Genomic DNA, 18,420 nt, shown 5'->3' with positions numbered 1-18,420 from the left:
GTAGGCTCATCTCCCTGCCTCCCTCTTGCTCGCACGCGCGCACACGCAAGCCTGACGGTCTCGGATGTCACACTCGCTCTCCCACCCGAACCCCGTGGCGTGTTGCCCCTTTCATCTTCGAACTACAGACGATCCTCAGAGGACAGAAAAGAGACCGGTGGTGTTTCACAAAGTGTTTCCAGGTGTTCCCCTTTTCACCTGTGTGAGAGGAAACCAGGAACCTTTCTGGCTGCTCAGAACAGGGTGGACACCACGCTGACTCTGTGACGTTACCGGGTCAGAAGCCGACCTCTGCCCTTGAACTGTGCAAAGCGTTAACACTGGCATTCGCACTGGCCCTGCTACGGACCGTCGCAAATTTCTAAACCTAATCCTCACGGAGTCCAGAGCGGAGCCTCCTGCATCTGCAGACACGGCCCGCGTGGTCCCGTGTGCCCGGCCCCTCTGCCAGCGGGACAACTGCACATCACGAGCTCCTGATGCGGGAGAAAAGGACCCGCGTTCTCACTATCCCTCAGGTACCCAAGATGAGCGAGTGAGTGAGACAACGTAGGATTCTGTTAAGTTATTCAGCTCACCATTGAAGCAGCAGCTTGAATTTGTTAACCAGGCTCCGTGGTCGGAATGGATCTCGGATTTCTAGATCCAAGACTCCTCGTGAACACACAATGGACTGAATACTCAGTGGTTCACTCTCAAAGTGGGTTAAAACCAAATGGGAAGTTCTACTGTGCTTGAAAACTTTCTCTTCTGGGGACGCACGGGTGGCTCAGTCAGTTGGGCCTCTGACTTCGGCTCAGGTCAGGATCTCGCGGTCAGCAGGTTCGAGCCCCGCGTCGGGCTCTGTGCTGACGGCTCAGAGCCGGAAGCCTGCTTCTGATTCTGTGTCTCCCTCTCTTTCTGTTCCTCCCCTGCTTGTGCTCTGTCTCTCTCTCTAAAATAAAGATAAAAATTATTAAAAAAAAAAAAAAACCAAAAAACAAAAAAACTTTCTCTTCTGTAGTAATCTCGTCATTTGATGGGTCAAGGGCTCAGCGTGACTCCAGGCGGGCTCTTGACCCTTACCCATCAAGACTCGGCACGTGGCATGCCTCTCGCTGTCACAACGGCCGGGGGGTGAGTCCTCGGTGGCCCTGCTTCCTCCCTGCTCAGCGTCCCACAGGATGACCACGTGCTCCCGAGGCCTCCAGACCCTGAAGACCGACAGCACGCCGACGAAAGCCTTCCCACCCGACTTCCCGAGAACGTTCTCCACTGACTGAGCTCTCTCCTTCCACAGGGAGGCTGGGGGCACAGGCTCGGGTTTCACGCAAGGGGGCCTGTCAGAGCACCTGAGTTTGCACGAGGCAAGTGCCAGGTTTGGTCAGAAGGGGAATGGAATGTCCTAACGGGTGTCCCTCTTTCATTCCCAACCTCTTTGATGAGGAAGAAGGGAAACTTCTGTCCAATGACAGGGGTATCAATGGCCATCTTGCTTCCAGAGTCTCACCTTCCACCCAACTCGCTGCTAGCAGAAATTCAGAAATTCCGTTCCTAGGGCTGCGGTGGTGACTTGGCTTCCTCTCGGCCGTCCCACTAGAACGGCTCCTGGAACGGGAGTCTCGGGCCTAAAGAACCCTTCACATGCTCCCCAGCTGCTCTGCGTCATTAGCCGAACCGCCCGGTACACGGGCACCGGCTGTGGGCTCCGGCTGCCCACCCGGTCACGTGCACGTGCCACCCGTGACACAGCAGGCCCGCAAGCGCAAAACAGAGACGTTAAGAAGATGGTGAGAGAAAAGCGTAAAGAAATCACCACACCTCCCTCATGCACAAAAATTTCCACAAGTTGGATGCCACCAAAGAGAATTTTGCAATTACTCAGCAGTCACAACTTTTCAGCCTACCGAGCTGTAAGCATTAGGTAAGTATTCTCCCATACGTTTCCAGGCTATTACTCATGATGAAAATCATCGGTGAATATATGTTCCATTTCTAAACAGCTTAAAAATGTTTGGAAATGCCTTCCATTCGCACATCTTACAATTAACTAAGAGCTAATTTGGAATAATTATTACTGAATTCATTCATCAATAAATAATCACTAAGGACGGATAACATAATACTGTACTAAGTGCTGCAAAGAATAGAAATGAATAAAATCTGTGGATCTGATGGTATTAAAACTATCTGATTCAACCTCTTAAACATATGTGAAACTGACTGTAAGGCCTGCCCTTGATTTGAAGACCCCTCCCTTGACTGGTCACAAAACTCTGATGCGAGATCACCCAAAGGGGCTCAGGGAGGACCGTGAGGACTCCACCAGCACACGGTGTGGCCACTCGGTTGGAAGCGCTTTGCGTGTTATAAAGCTCCTTCGGCCTCAACTTCTCTGAGCCCCTCAAAGACGACAACGCTTCGGCTTCATAAAATACTGTAAAACTACATTTAAATAATCACTTCATCCAACCTCTCGGGAAACGTGGTTAATATCCTTCCCACCCAAACCACCGCCCGGCGTGAGACCGACCCGTCTGCGACAGTCAGAGGACACACGACGGGCCTAAAGCTACAGCCAGCATCACCGACGCATCGTCCCCAAGTCTGAAACGACTGTCCGTGCTGCTCACAAGAGACCGAGACCCTCCAGGACGAGCTCTCGGGTGCCCTGTGCCCACTTGCACCCATGTTGCTTCGTACGACAAGCCTCTGCCGGGGACCCGAAGGACTCCTGCAGAACTGGAGCCAGCAGCAGGGAACCCCGGGGCCCCACCCCGCTGCCCCGTCCAGGCCAGCCGCCTCACACAGGGTGACAGACCCACAGCCTCTCGTGGCCAGCCGGCCAGGCGACAGGAGAGGCGTGCTTGTTTCTGTGACTTTTCTAGGATGTTTTTGGAACTAATCAACACCAAACTCGCCGCTTCTGGCCTTTACGGCTTCAATTATATTTTCCACCATTTCTAGTTAGGGAAGGCTTTCCCGTGAGGGATTAATTCCGTGAGCTACATAGGTTCTCCAAGATTTCTGTGTGTGTTTGGCACGCAAGGCAGAAACACATGTTCTTGAACGGAACGTTTTTATTAGAAGTGAAGCGACACAGTGTGTGCCCTGTACGTGAGGTTGGGACCGTTCTCCCCGGCGTGGCAAGCCAGCAAAAGCGGACCGCGGCCTCCCGAAACGCAACATTCTGCTACTGCTACACGGGAAAGCATCACACGCACACCTACTGCGCGCACACCTTCTGCACACACACACACCTACTGTGTGCCCACCTTCACACACATCTGCTATGCACCTTTTGCACACACACCTGCACCTACCCCAAATACAATCAACGCATACACACTTCTCCTCACCCACTCCACAAAAAGTTATGCCACGTAAAATGTTGAATACTTCCCATCTCTTCTCCAGCGGGGTTGAGAAGGCCTCGTCTCGCAGAAAATATTCTGAAGGCTACGGAAATTTACTTCTCAAGTATAAGGAGGAGTACACACGCCAACAAAGCCAAGAGAGGTGCAGAGTTTGAAGAGCATCCGCCTGCCGCTGGATGTCGGTAAAGTTACGTCACAAATATGCAGTGAGAGGAGCCCAGGCTACTGACGCGCTTCACTTTCGTATAAAGGAAGTGTGTGTGTGGTGTGTTCGTCATCGCAGAGAACACAGAATTCTCCAGGTGTGCAAGGGAACTGAGGCCGGTCAGCTTATACACGTCTATAAACGCTTTCACGCGCATCTGAGGACGTTAACTACAACTATTAGAAAAACAAAACCCGGTATCCCGGCACGCAGTTGACATGGCGCCAACCCGTTCTGTGATGCGTGGTCTAAGCAACGGGACCAAAGGCCAAGCCTTTAAACCTTCCCCACGTGGCTGAAGATCTCCCACGTGTAGAGACGTAACTGACCCAGGTCTGAATGTCTCAACACATAGGATATTGCCTAGCAACAGACTTTTGGGTCCAAAGGGAGTATTTCAATCTTCCTAAATCCGAACCTGCTGGATCCGAATCCTAAGCTGTACGTGCCGCTTGCCTCAGGAAGCGACACCGCGCAGCTCCACAGCTCTGCCCCGCGCCCAAGCGCCCACCCAACGCACACATAACCAGGAAGGGCCCCCGTGCGTCTGCCCCTTACTTTCCGCATACGTTTCCACAGCTCAAATCGTCTCGGCCCCAACAGAAGTTCGAAGAGCTGTCGCTCCAGCAGGGCCAGAGAGGGCAGAGAGGGCACAGTAGAGGGCACAGATGAGAACACAGCTCAAGAAAATCAACAATCGCACGAGAGCGCATGGAGGTGGAGGGGACGGGAGTCGTGTCGCCCTGGTGGTGCTCACGGTGTTCTGGAGAACGGGGCCAGGATGGGGCTCCAGGAGCCACGAGAGCCACCCCTGGCCCCCCTCCCTGCACAGGGCAGGAGGGGCCGGGGTCTCCTACCCTGTGTGTGAGGCACGCGTTACCACTCACACAGCTCCTGAGTGCAATCTCATCTCCTCACTAGGCATGCTGCGAGAGAGGCTCTGATACAGGAGAAAACACGCGTCCAGCTCCAGAAAGGGTGCCTGAGTCACTGCAGGCAGACGGCTCGCTCCTTATGGCGCTCTGGATGGCAAGGCACGGCCAGCTTTCTAAAGGTGATCTGCATATGATGGGGAACCTTCCTATGGTACATTCAAGGTCAAAGTGACCACTGACTTCTGGTTCTTGGTTGTGTGTTGGTCTTTAATAACAACTTGGTATTAACTACAAGCAACGAGGCACCAGTGCCCTCTCAGGAATGGGTGCCTGTCCTTGGGTGCTGAAGAACCCAGTAAGCAGAGAGGAGCCACAGACGTGGTGCTCCAAGAAGAATCTGAGATCAGCGAGCAGTGGTGGCCAATTACCCACCAACACGCTCCTTATCCGGCATTATTTCTAGTCACATGAATACATGTTGAGGCCTTTGCTTTTTCTTAAACTCCCAAAGAAACAAGATGAGTAAAATAAAAAAAGTGTCTCGGAAACAAACATAAAGTTAAAAGCTATTATTTTTTAGGGTTGCTGGGTGGCTGTCGGTTAAGCATCAGACCTCAGGTCAGTCTCACAGCTCGTGGGTTTGGGCCCCACGTCGGGCTCTATGCTGACAGCTCAGAGCCTGGAACCTGCTTCGGATTCTGTGTCTCCCCCTCTCTCTGCCCCCTCTCTGCTCGCACTCTCTCTCAAAAAAATTTTTTTTGTGTTTATTTTTGACAGAGGGAGACAGAGCATGAGTGGGGGAGGGGCAGAGAGAGGGAGACACAGAATCCGAAGCAGGCTCCAGGCTCTGAGCCGTCGGCACAGAGCCAGACATGGGGCTCGAACTCACGGACTATGAGATCAGGACCTGAGCCGAAGTCGGACGTGCCGTGCCAATGCCAGTTAAAGTCTGCGATTTGTAGGAATACAAGCACCTGCCTGTCCAACCATCATCCGCACTTCCATGACCAAGTGAGATGAACCACTGACTCTGTTCCACTGGCAACTTAAAATTCTCAAGCAATCGTCACCAAGTACATGTCTCAAAAGCGGTACGTATACTAACTGAAAAGCACCCTGCCTACATTTAACTGCCTTTATCCCAGTTGACTCTGCCTTAATTATCCGAGGAAACCCAAGAGACAAGATTTACATCCTTGTTAACGTAACCGAAATGCTTGGCGGGCAAGGGACCCCATTGCTCTCCTAAAGAATGTTCTCAATTTGAGCAGAATTACAATATGCTCTAATTGAAACAACACATGTCCTATGCCTGATGTAATCTAACCTCCCAAGAAAACAATTAACTTCAGAGAAGTTAAGAGGGGAAAATAAAGCATTTTCGGTTTAGCAACATAATGAGTCACAGGCGATGTCCAGTCTTGGTATGAAGTCACATGGCGGGAAGCTCGACGACTCGAGTGAGCGAGCGACCTCAGAGCACGCCCACCTCTGCTATGGCACCCAAGCCGGCCGGCCTCCCACTCTGACTGCGCCCAACACCCACAGCAGAGGGGGGTCCGCCACACGGGCTCCTATTCCTACAACACCACCATCTGTCCTGCTTGCCACGGGCATTCATACCTGACACTTTCAAATCACGACTCGTTTTGCAGAAACAAATCCGACACTGACAACATTTTCAGAACAAACGCCCTGTCTTCGGCTGCTTCTTCCCTGCACTACTCAAACTGAACCTCTCTGCACGGAGTCTGTACTCCCACGTCTAATTCTACGACCGCACTGCAATCTCTTAAACTGGGTACAGTTTTTTAGTTGTCCTTCCAACGGATTGGAAGAGCTGGAAAATTACCGTGAGTTGACCCAGGCTTCAATCACATAAAATCAATCAGAACCAAAGCACGTACCTCCTGCTACCTAAACCCTGAGCACCCAAATATTCCCGACAAAGACTCGGCAACGGTTTTATCCGACATTCACCACTGAAATGTAAAAACGGTTGGAACAAATTCAGAGCCAAGTGTTTGTGATGTGTGTGATTTCTGAGGTGGGGGCGAGCCACGATCACATCTGGGCCCGGCCACAGGTACCGCCCGTCAGTCCCCCTCAAGTCCCAGGTTCCCTTCTGCTAGCATCTGGGGGCACTACTCACTGGGGTCAAAGTCAGACGGCATCTTTACACTTATTTAAAACCTGTACATAGTCCTAGCCATATAAAGAGAAAGCAGAATTCACCCTCAACGCTTCTGGTTGACGGTCTATTACTGTGAAGGGCACAATACACCAGCATTAAGTTCACGAGGCACCACGTACTCAGGACGCTGGTGCCCGAAAGCTGTGAACCGAGCGTAAGTCCTCTGTGGACGTAACACAGATCTGAGAGTGTTTTATCTGGGAAGGTGGGAGTCTGGGACGGGCTGGAAGGCGCCTTCACTGTTCCCACTTGGGATCTCAGACCAGAAAGCCCCACGCACTGGAGTCTTCCGTCCAGGACAAGCTCAGGAAGAGCTGGGATCTGAACCGTGAACGTGTCTCGCTAGGGCCAAACTCTGACTCGCAGCCGCAGGGGGGCTTATCGTGGGGCTCTGACGACGGGTGACGGGACAGAGGGCGCACACCACAGCTTCTACCAGGCTCCACAATGCACAGACGACGTCCCCGCACAGAACCGGGTCTGCCTGTCCCGCAGGCGAGGTGGTGTGAGGGCACGGGCGGATGGAGCAACCCCAGGCAGGCTCTGGGTGTCCTCACCACCCCTCCTCCAACAGGAACTTGGCCTGTTTTTCACCCCCCCGTACTCGAAAAAGCTCTCCCAGAAGACGACAGGTAACCAAGCACCTTCTTGAGCTCCCCTATCGAGCTTAGGGTCCCCGGAATCCAAGGTTGAACACCGACCTGTTGTACTTCATGGGGACTGTTTATGGCAGGCCCCACTTGTGAAGCTCGCATTCAACCCTGAAAAGTTTCAAGTCCACATCTACGAGGCAACTTGGGACGTCTGCCTCAAAGTCAGAAAGCCAAACGACGCTCTTGGCCACAGGCCCCTCTGCTTCCCGGAAGGTCTGCTCACGGGAAGGGCAGCGGTGTGGAAAGGGAACGTCCCTTCTCAAGATCAGCATCTTCCTCCTGAGTCCCGAGCCCGCACAGCCTCGCCCTGCCCCAGACAAGGGCCGGCATCATGAGGAGCAGGACAAAACAGGCTGACACAGCTCTGGAGGTAACGAGGCTCCTGGACGATGAGATGCAGACAGCCATGCAACAAAAGTCTGGAATTTACTGTCTGTGCCAGTACAAGTTACGGCGAAAGGACAGACACCGAGGCACAATCTTCTTAGAATTTAAGAGTGACTCCTAAAACGTTTTCAACCGCATCATTCTTAACTAATGCACAAAACCGGGCCAAACTCGAATCCTGTGTTACTCATCTGAAAGTATTTTTTTAAATGTCTCGCCAAGGTTAAAACGTCCACACAACGTTACAAGCCCCTCCCCTGCATGGAGGGGCAAGGCCGACAAAGCGGGAGTTCGGCCCGAGCCGGACACCATGCCGTGGCCGCTGTGACCGGCCTACATGCTCCAGGGCCGTCTCGTTAACGCCTGCCGGGCTCAGCTTCCTGGGGCAGGGACAGAAGCAAGGCTCGCTGACGCTCGTAAAAAAGGCTGCCTTGACCGAGAGGTTCACTCTACAAGGGACTCAGCTGCTAAAGACGGGCCTGGGGGTTTTCTCGGCCACTTCCTCCCCAGCTCCTGTGTCGGCAGCACCGTGGTCTCCACCTAGGATTTTCGGTCACACAAACACAGTGCCTCGTGCCACCTCACCTGCTACTTGCCGAGGGTTCCCTGAGAGGACCAAACCCCGTGCGGCATTTCCGTAACAAACAATTTTTATTCGTTTTGAACAGCTAAATTTCTAAGTTAAATTGCTCTTCACTGATCAGGTTCAGCTACTCTTTCTTTAAAAGGCTCATTCATGGCATTAATACTAACAAGAAACAGAGTATCTCCCAACTAATGCTTAAGTACACAGCTTTCCGAATAATGTCTCTCTCTTTCTCTCTCTCATATACACACGACAAAACTGACAAAATGACAGGCTGTTCTCTGCCAGAACTGCCCTCTTCTCCTAGACAGCGCCACAGGGCCGACCCGGGGCGGGGGGTGCCCCACAACCACCAGTTTTCTCCGACCAAGAGCAAGTAGGAGATTCAGGCACATTACGTCCAGAAGGAGCTGCGGGACAGAGGCCCCCTGTCGCTGGCAGAGGCCGGCCTGACCCCCACAGCCGCTCTCAGCAGGGCCTTCCGGCACAGACCAGCTGCGACTGCCCCTCCAGGACAGGGCTGCCCCTCTCCCAGACCCCGCCCTGCTTCCTCGGCAGGAGGAGCTCTTCCACGCCCCTCCCCGGGAGCCCCCAGTCGCGCGTGAGCAGCAAAAGGCCTAGAGACCCAGCGACAGGGGCAGCCAGGTGACACGGCACTGGAGGTGGAGGCTCCTGGACGATGAAAGGCAACTCCCGACTCCTTCGGGAAGATTTCATTTTAACACTCAAGTACCAAGAGTATCCCAATTTTCCTGATGTACATGAGGTGGCTTCAGAAGTATGCTGAAAAAGAGTTTGGAGTTCAAGTGTTCATAATCGTTTTTCTTAAGCTTAACTGAGACTCTAAAAAAAAAAAAGCATAAGCTTTCTATGCGCTGCTTTATCTAATTATCTTTTATCAAAACATGAAAAGAAAGATGTGTTAATGTTCACAACGTAAATGCTATGTAATCATAAATGTTTTAAAAATTACTTAATGACAACATCTTAGAACTTCAGATCTTAGAACTTAGAACTCAGAACATCTTAGGTCTTAAAGTGACATCAGTGGTCATTGATTCTGGTCCTGTTCAAACTGCGGTCACAAAGTCGAGTTAATGTGTCCCATCACAACCAATCTTCACAAAAGATAAAAAAACAAAACAAAACAGAAAGAACAGGACAGAATAAAAAGCGTGAAAGCAATCAGCACGCAGTGAGGCCACTATCATTTTGCGAGCCCGCTCCGACCGTGCGTGCGCACGAGGGAGAGGGCGAGAGCCACGGTGCAGAACCACGTTGTCACCGTGGACACGGGCACGTGGCCCGCGGGCCGGCATCTGCTCCACCACGTGCCCTGGCCGTCCACCCGCCGCAGTGAGCGAGGAAGGACGGGCCCGACGAGCGGGAAGGACCCGGAGCAGAGGCCCAGCGCGGGTGGGCACGACCACCGCAACAAGGGCACCTCCCCGAGGCGGCCCGGGTCCGCCTGCATAAGCACGTCTCTCCGTGAAAAAGCTCCCAGGACCTGAGAAAGGCCATCGGTTCTCTTTTAGAATGCGTCCCAGTCGTCTCCTCCACCCCACCGCAGACGGCAACCCTAGGGCTCTTAATCCTTGAGAACTGTTTTCCCTTTTCAGAATCTTCCGAAAATCCACACGGAATTAAAACTCCTCCCGTCATACCCACCGCTAACTCGGGAAACCGAAATCCCTTAAGCACGAGATCACTTCACGTGACTCACACTTTTATCCGTGCTTCGTCCACACATCCAGCCGGAATCGCTACGGGGCAGGACTGGCTCCGGCCTCCTCCTGAGAATTCCACATTTCTCTGCTCCCGATCTGATCTGCTACACGAGGCCCACCCTCTCAAACAAATCCCACGGTTCCGAGTACCACGCGGGCACTCCCGGCGCTTCCCCGTTCCAAGTTCACGGCTCTCCGTTCCCCCAGCAGGAGAGGTTAGCCCCGAAGTGCTCCCTGGGCCGGGAACAGTACAAGAAGTCACCTGCACCCCCACGGGCCCTGTGCTCAGACTGGGGATGACACACATCAGCACAGCAGGAACCGGCCCCACCAAGTGCCTCTCTGAACACCAGGGAGCACCGGCAACAGGGCCACAAGAGCTGAGGCTCCTCCGTCGCGCTCCCAGAAGGCGCCCTCGTCCAGAGCCCGTGACCAGAATCAACGACTGCATTTTAATTTCCACCCCAACGAACCTGGCCATCTAGCTTCCCCCCAAAATAGATCAGGAAGGATTAGCAAGTGGTCTTTGCACGTAGCCAGGAACAGCCGGGAAGAGAAGAGGAAACGTGAACATGCCACCTGGCCCGGGGCCGCCTGGAACCTGCTCTCGGCCGTGACCGTCCCCCGGAATGCGGCTTCCAACTAAACCTGTGGTTCTCCGCCGGGCTGCAAGTCAGCTGTCCTTCCTCTGACCCTTCTCTCCCACACTTGGGGGACGACACAAGCACCCTAAGCCCGTGTCTCTAAAGCGCCAGGCGCACTCTCACGTGACCCCGCAGCCACATGAGGGCTGAAGCCCAGGGGGCCCCACACAGGATGGGACTGGGATCTCGCCCCGTGTAGCCCGACGAGCACAGACGTGGCGGGGGCGGCACTGGCAGACCCGCAGCCCGGGGCGGGGCCGTGCGAACTCAGGGCAGCCGACCCGACAGGCCACGACAAAGGTGCCAGCCCTCGCTCTGGACGTGGCCTCTCGGGCCCACCGGCGGCAACAAAGCACAGCACACGTGTCCCTCCGTCCCATCCACGAAACCAAGGACAACCACGGCCCCACAGGAGCAGGATGGGGAGGGGCTCGGCGGTCCCGGTCGGGAAGCAAGCGGAATGAGAGGGCCGGGCGGCATGGGCTCTGGCCCCTGACTGACTCTCGGCTGCTCTGGAAAGATCTGGGGCGTTGCTGCATAATGATTCCCAGTGACAGACAGAACTACCGAGTAAGAAGCGAACACGAAGCTAGTGAGACCGGCGGTGGGTCTGTGAACTCCAAAACAACAAGAACACGTGACTTTCTTCGGGGGGCTTCTGGAATTGAGGGAGGCTCTTCTCTTTGCAGAGCAGAGATGGCCTTTCAACACCTCTGCTGCCTACAACCGGAACCGGCCTAGTGCGGTCGATCTTCAGTAAACCAAATGCCAACGCCCGTGCCAGGCCGGGAAAAGGCTCCATTGTGCGGAAACTGGGGAGGCCACGTCTGGAGGGGAAGGAGCCACCGCGCCCCGGCACTGTCCTCCTGCGGGCGGGGGAGGCCGGTGCACAGAGACAGAGCCGACGGGCCGTGGGGGCGAGGGCGGGAGAGTGAACCACGGGCGCTCCCGCCTGCGACACGGCCACACTTCTAGGTCACCCTGTCAGTGACCTCGAGGGGAGCGGAGGCTTCTTCTGTGTCTTGTGAAACATCATTCATTCTCTGTTCAAGTTTTTGGGGAAGTTAAAAAACGAAGCGGTCACAAGCAGGGTAACTCAGTACGAACAAGAACCGGCCAAATGATAAAATAACAAAAAGGAATTTCCACAAACGGAAAACAAGAAAGGAGCAGCTGGCGGGTTTGAAAGAAAAAGGCAGCTCTGCACGAACACACACGGCTCACCTCACCCCTCGCGTGAACACACACGCTGCTTACTTCAATCAGAGAGCAGAGTCTCCTTCAGAAAAGAACAAAGGTGACGGACCCTGAAACTCCTCCGGCCGCCACCAGTGTTGCCCCTGCCTGCCCCCGAGGTGTGTGTGTGCAATCGGAGGCCCACAAACACGACGGACAGTGAGAATCAGGCCGAGGTGGGAAGGCAGCATGAGATTCCACAGGCAAACAGAATCGGATGGTTCACAGACCATTACGTGTGACACGGACGGCGATCAGGTTGGCAGCTGTGGGGACGTGGCAGGGCGCTGGCGAAGAAGCAGGGAGCTAAGAAGCAGGGAGGGCGCCCGACGGTCGTACGCAGGGGATGAACGGCTGCTCGCGGAGGACAGGCCCGGGCGCGACGGCCGACTCCGGTGAGGCAGCACTCGGTAACTGTGCACAAAACTCTCCGGTCTGCGGACTCTTCCGAGAGGGGCTCTTCTGACGGCCACCCCAGAGGCCCTTCCTGAGCCGAAAGCAGCACCTGCCGTCTCGTCCACAGAGGCTGGGCTCTCTGCTCTCACGGGGTGTTGGGGACGTGCGCTCTACAATCATACACACCGGCACGGTACTCACGCGATACAAAAACCTGATTATTTCTCAAAAATCCCAAGTGGAATCCTGCTCAGGAATAGAGACGGGAACGAGGAGGATGTCAAATGTAACACACTTTCTTTTCTCACGAATTATAAAGTTCAGCAACGTTTTCATTAGGATGAAATTTCACTCCCAGTATAAACACAAACCACGAAGTGGTCAAAACCAGAGATAAACCGCACATGACGACCCGTCCTCTCCCACCCAGACAGGACATCTCGTGCCCGACCGAGAGAAACATGCGGCACAAACCTGCTGAGAAGCGACCTGTACGGGCCCGACCGGCGACCTTACCCCCGAGACAGGGCTCAGAGGCAACAACTGGGGACCGTTCGGTAACCCTGCACTGCTTCGGCTTTTTGGCGCTTCAAGACTCTGCGGAAAACCTCACGCGCAGGTTTCAAGATGAAACCGAAAACCGAGGCACTCCGATCTAAACGAGTGACTGAACTTAAGGTCTGCGCACTTCTCCCCAGGCGTTCGGAGGGTTTCAGATGAAACCCGGGGGGTGCCGCCGTCCTCCCGCTTCTGATTCCAGGGACACACGTCCTCATGCCCCACGCACGGCAGACACCGGGCCGTCGCCACTGACAACGGGAACGCACACAGGCGTTTCGGAGGGGGAGAACACGGCTGGTTTCGAGAACAGCAAGTACCATCTCGACACGAATCGAGCTCGAGGTTTGTGGCTCGTAAGTCACGTTTCAAAGAAAAGGAAGATTCTTCAGACTCTCTCCCGTAATTATTCAAAGGCTATAAAGGTCTCTTTAATACAAATTCTTCAAAAGGACGTGAAAATATCCATCCCCAAATCCACCAGGAATTTAGACTCGATCTAGAAAGCAAATCACACCCTCAAACCCTCACAGCAGGAGCACTCTCCTTTGTAAAGACAATTTGTATCAGGTGCTCAGTGAGTGACCGTGCAGTTACGCTTTCGTCAGAGATACTTGGAAAGGTGGTGACTGGAGCTTGGCAGTAACACACAAGAACAAAACCGAGCTCGTTCTAACACACAGCAACTGCACGAACCCAGCATCCGCAACATTCGTGGAAATTAACAATGATAAAGAGCCGGTGCGGTTCCATCTACAAACAGCTACATAAAATCCCGCAAAGAACCAAATGCAGCCCAGAGCCCCACTGCCACGGGTCCACATCCTTCAGGATGTCTGCGGCCAGCAAGGGTAAAGCCGGCACTTCCCCCCTCTCGCTCCCGGGCCGGCCCCGCGGCAGCACGAGGTCTGGTGACCCGCACGGCAAGCGGGCAGTAAGCGACGGCAGATGCGCACTCACCTGCCCGTCCTGTCCCACGTGGTGGATCTGGAGATTGCCCTGCAGAATGGGTGGAAAAAGGAGAAGTCAAGGACCGGAACAACTTCCAGACACGAGGAGACAGGGGCAGGAGCGCCCCGTGCCACGTGCGAATGGCCAGCAAAACCACCAACATCAGTTCTACAAAAGTTCAGCCCCTTGTAGCGATAAAAACTCCACAACAAAATATCTTAAAACTGAATTTACAGGGGCGCCTGGGTGGCGCAGTCGGTTAAGCGTCCGACTTCAGCCAGGTCACGATCTCGTGGTCCGTGGGTTCGAGCCCCGCGTCAGGCTCTGGGCTGATGGCTCGGAGCCTGGAGCCTGTTTCCGATTCTGTGTCTCCCTCTCTCTCTGCCCCTCCCCCGTTCATGCTCTGTCTCTCTCTGTCCCAAAAAAAAAAAAAAAAAAAAAAAAAAAACTGAATTTACAGACACTTTTTCCTCTTTTAAGAAGAAAAACTGTGAAAAACGTCATGCTCACCTCCCCCCATCCTGACCCCAAATGAAAATGTCATTTTTTCCCCGAACATTTCATTCTGAAACAACTCCGATGACAAGAACCAACAGCAGCACAGAGAGGTCCCGCGTTCTCCTCATCCAGCATCCCTGACGGGGACACAGGAAGACACAGGACAAAACACAACCAACCAGACGCAGGCCCACTGGCGTCTCACCAGGTGGAAATGCACTGTCATTTCTTTGGGGAAAAAATGATTGGTTTAGGTCTGGTAAGCTCATCCGTCACTGTCCTCACAGATACCTTCATTGGGACAAAATATTTAATTGTTAAAGGAACAAGCTAAGGCTTTACTGTGATAAAACTAATCACACACTCTAACTTATTACGAGGTAACCATTAGTGGCAGCAGCAATGTCTTCTAATTCCTGGCACTCAATTCCTAACAGAAACAGAAAATGCGGGATCGCATGAACAACAGGGAGGCGTTTATGAAATCTAAAAGGGCAAAGTTGATCAAAAAACTGAAATCCAAGCAGCAGTCTAATGATTTTTTAGCAACGAGAGTATTAAAACAAATCTGTACGGATTTTCCTTCTGGAGGCTACGAGCAAACTAAGCGCCCTGCAGTGGAGGATCCTGCCAGACGTCTCAGGCCGCTGGCTGGGCCTCGGCACCTCTGAAACGGAGCTTCCCCAGCCCCCCAAGAGAACACCCCGCCCGCGGCCTCCTGCAACCCGTGTCCGCTCTCCTTTCCTTTCCCACCCAGTACGGGCTTCCTCCTTTGCTTCCCTGCCCACCCACCAGTCAGCAAACGGACCGTGCTCCTGCGTGAGGCCCGCTTCTCACGGGACCAAGCGAGCACCCCTTCAGCGGCATATCCCTATTTGCCCCTCAGAAACTCTGCGCCTCTTCCCTTGGCACACGGCCTGCTCACAAGGCTTGGATGTGTGCAGCCCGTGGCCTCCAGGTGAAAGCACCTCCCTCCTAACACATCCCGAGACCCTCTCCCCACGGTCCCTCCCCTCCAGCACAATCGCCTCCCAAGGAAGCAGGAGTCAGGTGGCCACGGCTGCACGTGCGTGTCATCCGGGGACCCCCACCCATCTCCCGCCATGGGAGGAGCCCGTGGGCCCTGGGTGGGCCCTGGGCAGCTCTGAAGGCCGCCACTCACCTCGCTGTCTTGCGTGATCTGCACCTGCTCGCCCTGTGGCACCTGTGCGATGTGGAGGTGGCCCTGTGGGATCCACAACAAGAGAACACACCAAGGAGCATCAGAAGGAAATCAAAGCCACAGCAAGCAAGACGCGCTTTCTGGAACTTTTGTTTTCGGTTACCTGCTGGCAACCCAGGACAACTAAATCCTGAATAGTACAATATACGCATAGTATAAGCTTATCAAATAGCCTCCTGAATTTAAACTGTCAGAATGCGACACGTACAGAACATTTTCTGGCTAACTCTTAATGGGGCCTGGAGAAATCTGTCAAGTCTTTAACTGCTACCCAACAGGCAAAGTTAAGAATGTGAGGGTCATTTGGAAAAGAAGGGAAACAGAAGTTTCCCACAAAATTAGACTAACTTCTTCTTTTTTTTTTTTTTTTTAATGTTTGTTTATTTTTGAGAGAGACCAAGCATGAGCAGGGGAGGGGCACAGACAGGGCGAGACACAGAATCCAAAGCAGCCCGGGGCTCTGAGCTGTCAGCGTAGAGACTGATGTGGGCCTCAAACCCACAAACCGCAGGATCAGAGCCAAAGTCAGACGCTTAACTGACTGAACCACTTAGGTTTGTAGACACAGGCAGATGAACGATTCCCATAAATGCCAACATGGCTCAACACCACTGCAGGATTTTCTCTTGCTTTCGTTTTACTGTGTGTAAACTGTTTTGAAGTTATTCTGGAGTTCTTTCAAGAACCTTCTTACTACAAAGGTAAGAATTAACCGCCTTTGTGATTGTCACCTAAACAAAGAATTCACTATTTCTATTCACCATCTATAACTGCTATCGATCTCATCTGCAAGATGAAGAATCCCCCCCCCCCCCCCCCCCCCCCGCCAACACACACAAAAACGCTCATTAACACTTTCCGGAAGCCGGCCCTTTTCCAGGCAGCATGCTGAGTGCAACGTCACACTGAGGCCACCCTGAGCTTTCCAGGAGAAAGCCTGGTCACGCAGCTGGGTGTGACTGGACGGCCAACAGGACCCCGGGGACATGAAAACGTCCCGCTCCCTGGTGACGCTCCCGCCCTCCTGCTCTCCCCAGCCGTAGGGGCCAGCATGAGTCTGGAGGCATTTCTACCTGGGCCAGACCACGCAAGGAGGGCTGAGGCAGGGGTGTGGCTCACTGCTAAGCCAACTGCCCACACGAGTCTAAGATACAGCCAGGCATCCAAAGGGAGTGCTATGCGATCCCTGAGGCCACTCACTAGCTCTCTCCACTGACCCCAGGAGGAAATTTTCTTCCCTCAGGAAAAGGATGCCCCTGTTTCCGAACTGAGAAGACTGTCTATGACGCATCGACAGCGCCTCCCAGGATGACAGGTAAGGGCAGGGATGGTCGAATGGCCTGACCCCCAGAGCTGACGGCGGCCACGGGGGCAGCACACGCAGGGGAGCCCCGAGGGGACACCGACAAGGACACACCCCCTCGGGAACCGCCCTCGTTTATGAGATGCAGAGCCGACACCCCGAACCACTTCTTTAGACTGGCGCTCTGACCTCACCCCAAGCTACCATGGCACGACCCGGAAACGCAGGGGAAGCCGGGGCCTGCCCTCCCCACCGGCCACGCCCCCACCCTGCCTGCCCCGGCCCCGGTGGAGGCAGACTAGCGAGAAGGGCACATACTACTTGGACCTGTCCGTCCTCTCCGATCTGGTGGATCTGGACCTGCTGGGCGTTGGCCAGGGCGTAGTGCAGGGCCTGTGGCGGAGGCTGCGGCATCTCGCTGGCGGGGGGCGGCGTGCTCATCACGGTCTCTGCAGGGAAGTACAGAGGGCCTCAGCAACCAGCGGGGGACGGGCCGGCCGTGGGCACGCCTCTGGGCTTCCCTCCCTCCCCAGCACCACCTTCCCCCAAAGAGGAAAGGAAACCCCTCCTTCCCGGACAGCAGTGGGCAGGTCCCAGGGAAGGGGCCACGGCATCCTGTAGAGTCATGAGTTGTCGGTGCTGGGGATCGAGGTTTCTGACCGGGGGACAGGAGTCCGGGGAAGGACCATTCTGACAGAGGAGTCTCATCTGCTTGTTTAAACGAGTTGCTCAGGATTCGTCAGCAGAAGTGAAACAGAAGCACAAAGTTGGTGTTACACCCTGCTTCTCACCAGTACGTGATCGGTATTCGTTCACGGACAATTAAGCCCACTATGGAAAAAAACTCTCCATCCTCTTGTTTAAAGATGCATTTCCAATAAACCTTCACTTCCTTTGTTTAATCCCAAACGAGACCTTTGTGTTGACATGTTGTGTATTAATTTTAGTTGTAATGATACCTCAATAGAAGATTCTCAAATGCTCAAAAAATTAAAGGCTCAGAAAAAACGTTTTGATTTTGTGCATACAATTTTTCCGCAGAGAATTATGGTGGACGGACAGTAAGAAAACGTAAACACAACAGGATGAGACTCAGCGAGATGTGGACTGTTAACACAAAGGAGAAAAAAGAAAGATGAAAGATGAGTATATTTTTCTTCTATTCCATGGGCATTAAATTGACACAGTATATACATTCCACTTCATAACATTTTAATATTTTTTTAATGTTTATTTTTGAGAGAGAGAGAACGAGAGCATGAGTGGGGGAGGGGCAGAGAGAGAGGGAGACACCGAACCCCAAGCAGGCTCCAGGCTCTGAGCTGTCAGCACAGAGCCCCATGCAGGCCTCAACCCCATGAACTGAACCGTGAGATCATGACCTGACACGAAGTCAGACACTCAACCGACTGACCCACCCAGGCGCCCCTCGCTGCATACATTTTAAAAACTAACATGGGGGCGCCGGGTGGCGCAGTCGGTTAAGCGTCCGACTTCAGCCAGGTCACGATCTCGCGATCCGTGAGTTCGAGCCCCGCGTCAGGCTCTGGGCTGACGGCTCGGAGCCTGGAGCCTGTTTCCGATTCTGTGTCTCCCTCTCTCTCTGCCCCTCCCCCGTTCATGCTCTGT

The 18,420-nt window shown here is 53.9% G+C and overlaps 1 protein-coding gene across 6 annotated transcripts in view; it reads right to left on the bottom strand.

The window, feature by feature from the left end:
* The window catches only part of BANP (BTG3 associated nuclear protein), a 112,348-nt gene that overhangs the window by 13,596 nt on the left and 80,332 nt on the right, over nucleotides 1-18,420 (bottom strand). For 4 of the 6 annotated variants that reach the window (XM_058707379.1, XM_058707380.1, XM_058707378.1 and 1 more), the window contains 3 exons: nucleotides 17,110-17,240; nucleotides 15,429-15,500; nucleotides 13,778-13,816 (listed from right to left, as the gene is read on the bottom strand). In XM_058707379.1, the coding sequence (XP_058563362.1) occupies nucleotides 13,778-13,816; nucleotides 15,429-15,500; nucleotides 17,110-17,240 (242 nt within the window). The remainder of the gene's footprint in view (nucleotides 1-13,777; nucleotides 13,817-15,428; nucleotides 15,501-17,109; nucleotides 17,241-18,420) is intronic. The other 2 variants (XM_058707377.1, XM_058707383.1) reach the window with 1 other exon arrangement.

The sequence above is a fragment of the Neofelis nebulosa genome, chromosome 17, assembly GCF_028018385.1.
Source record: "Neofelis nebulosa isolate mNeoNeb1 chromosome 17, mNeoNeb1.pri, whole genome shotgun sequence".
In the NCBI taxonomy this organism is placed as follows: domain Eukaryota; kingdom Metazoa; phylum Chordata; class Mammalia; order Carnivora; family Felidae; genus Neofelis; species Neofelis nebulosa.
Note: the sequence above shows the minus strand (reverse complement) of the source record. Positions and strands in the feature narration are given on the sequence as shown.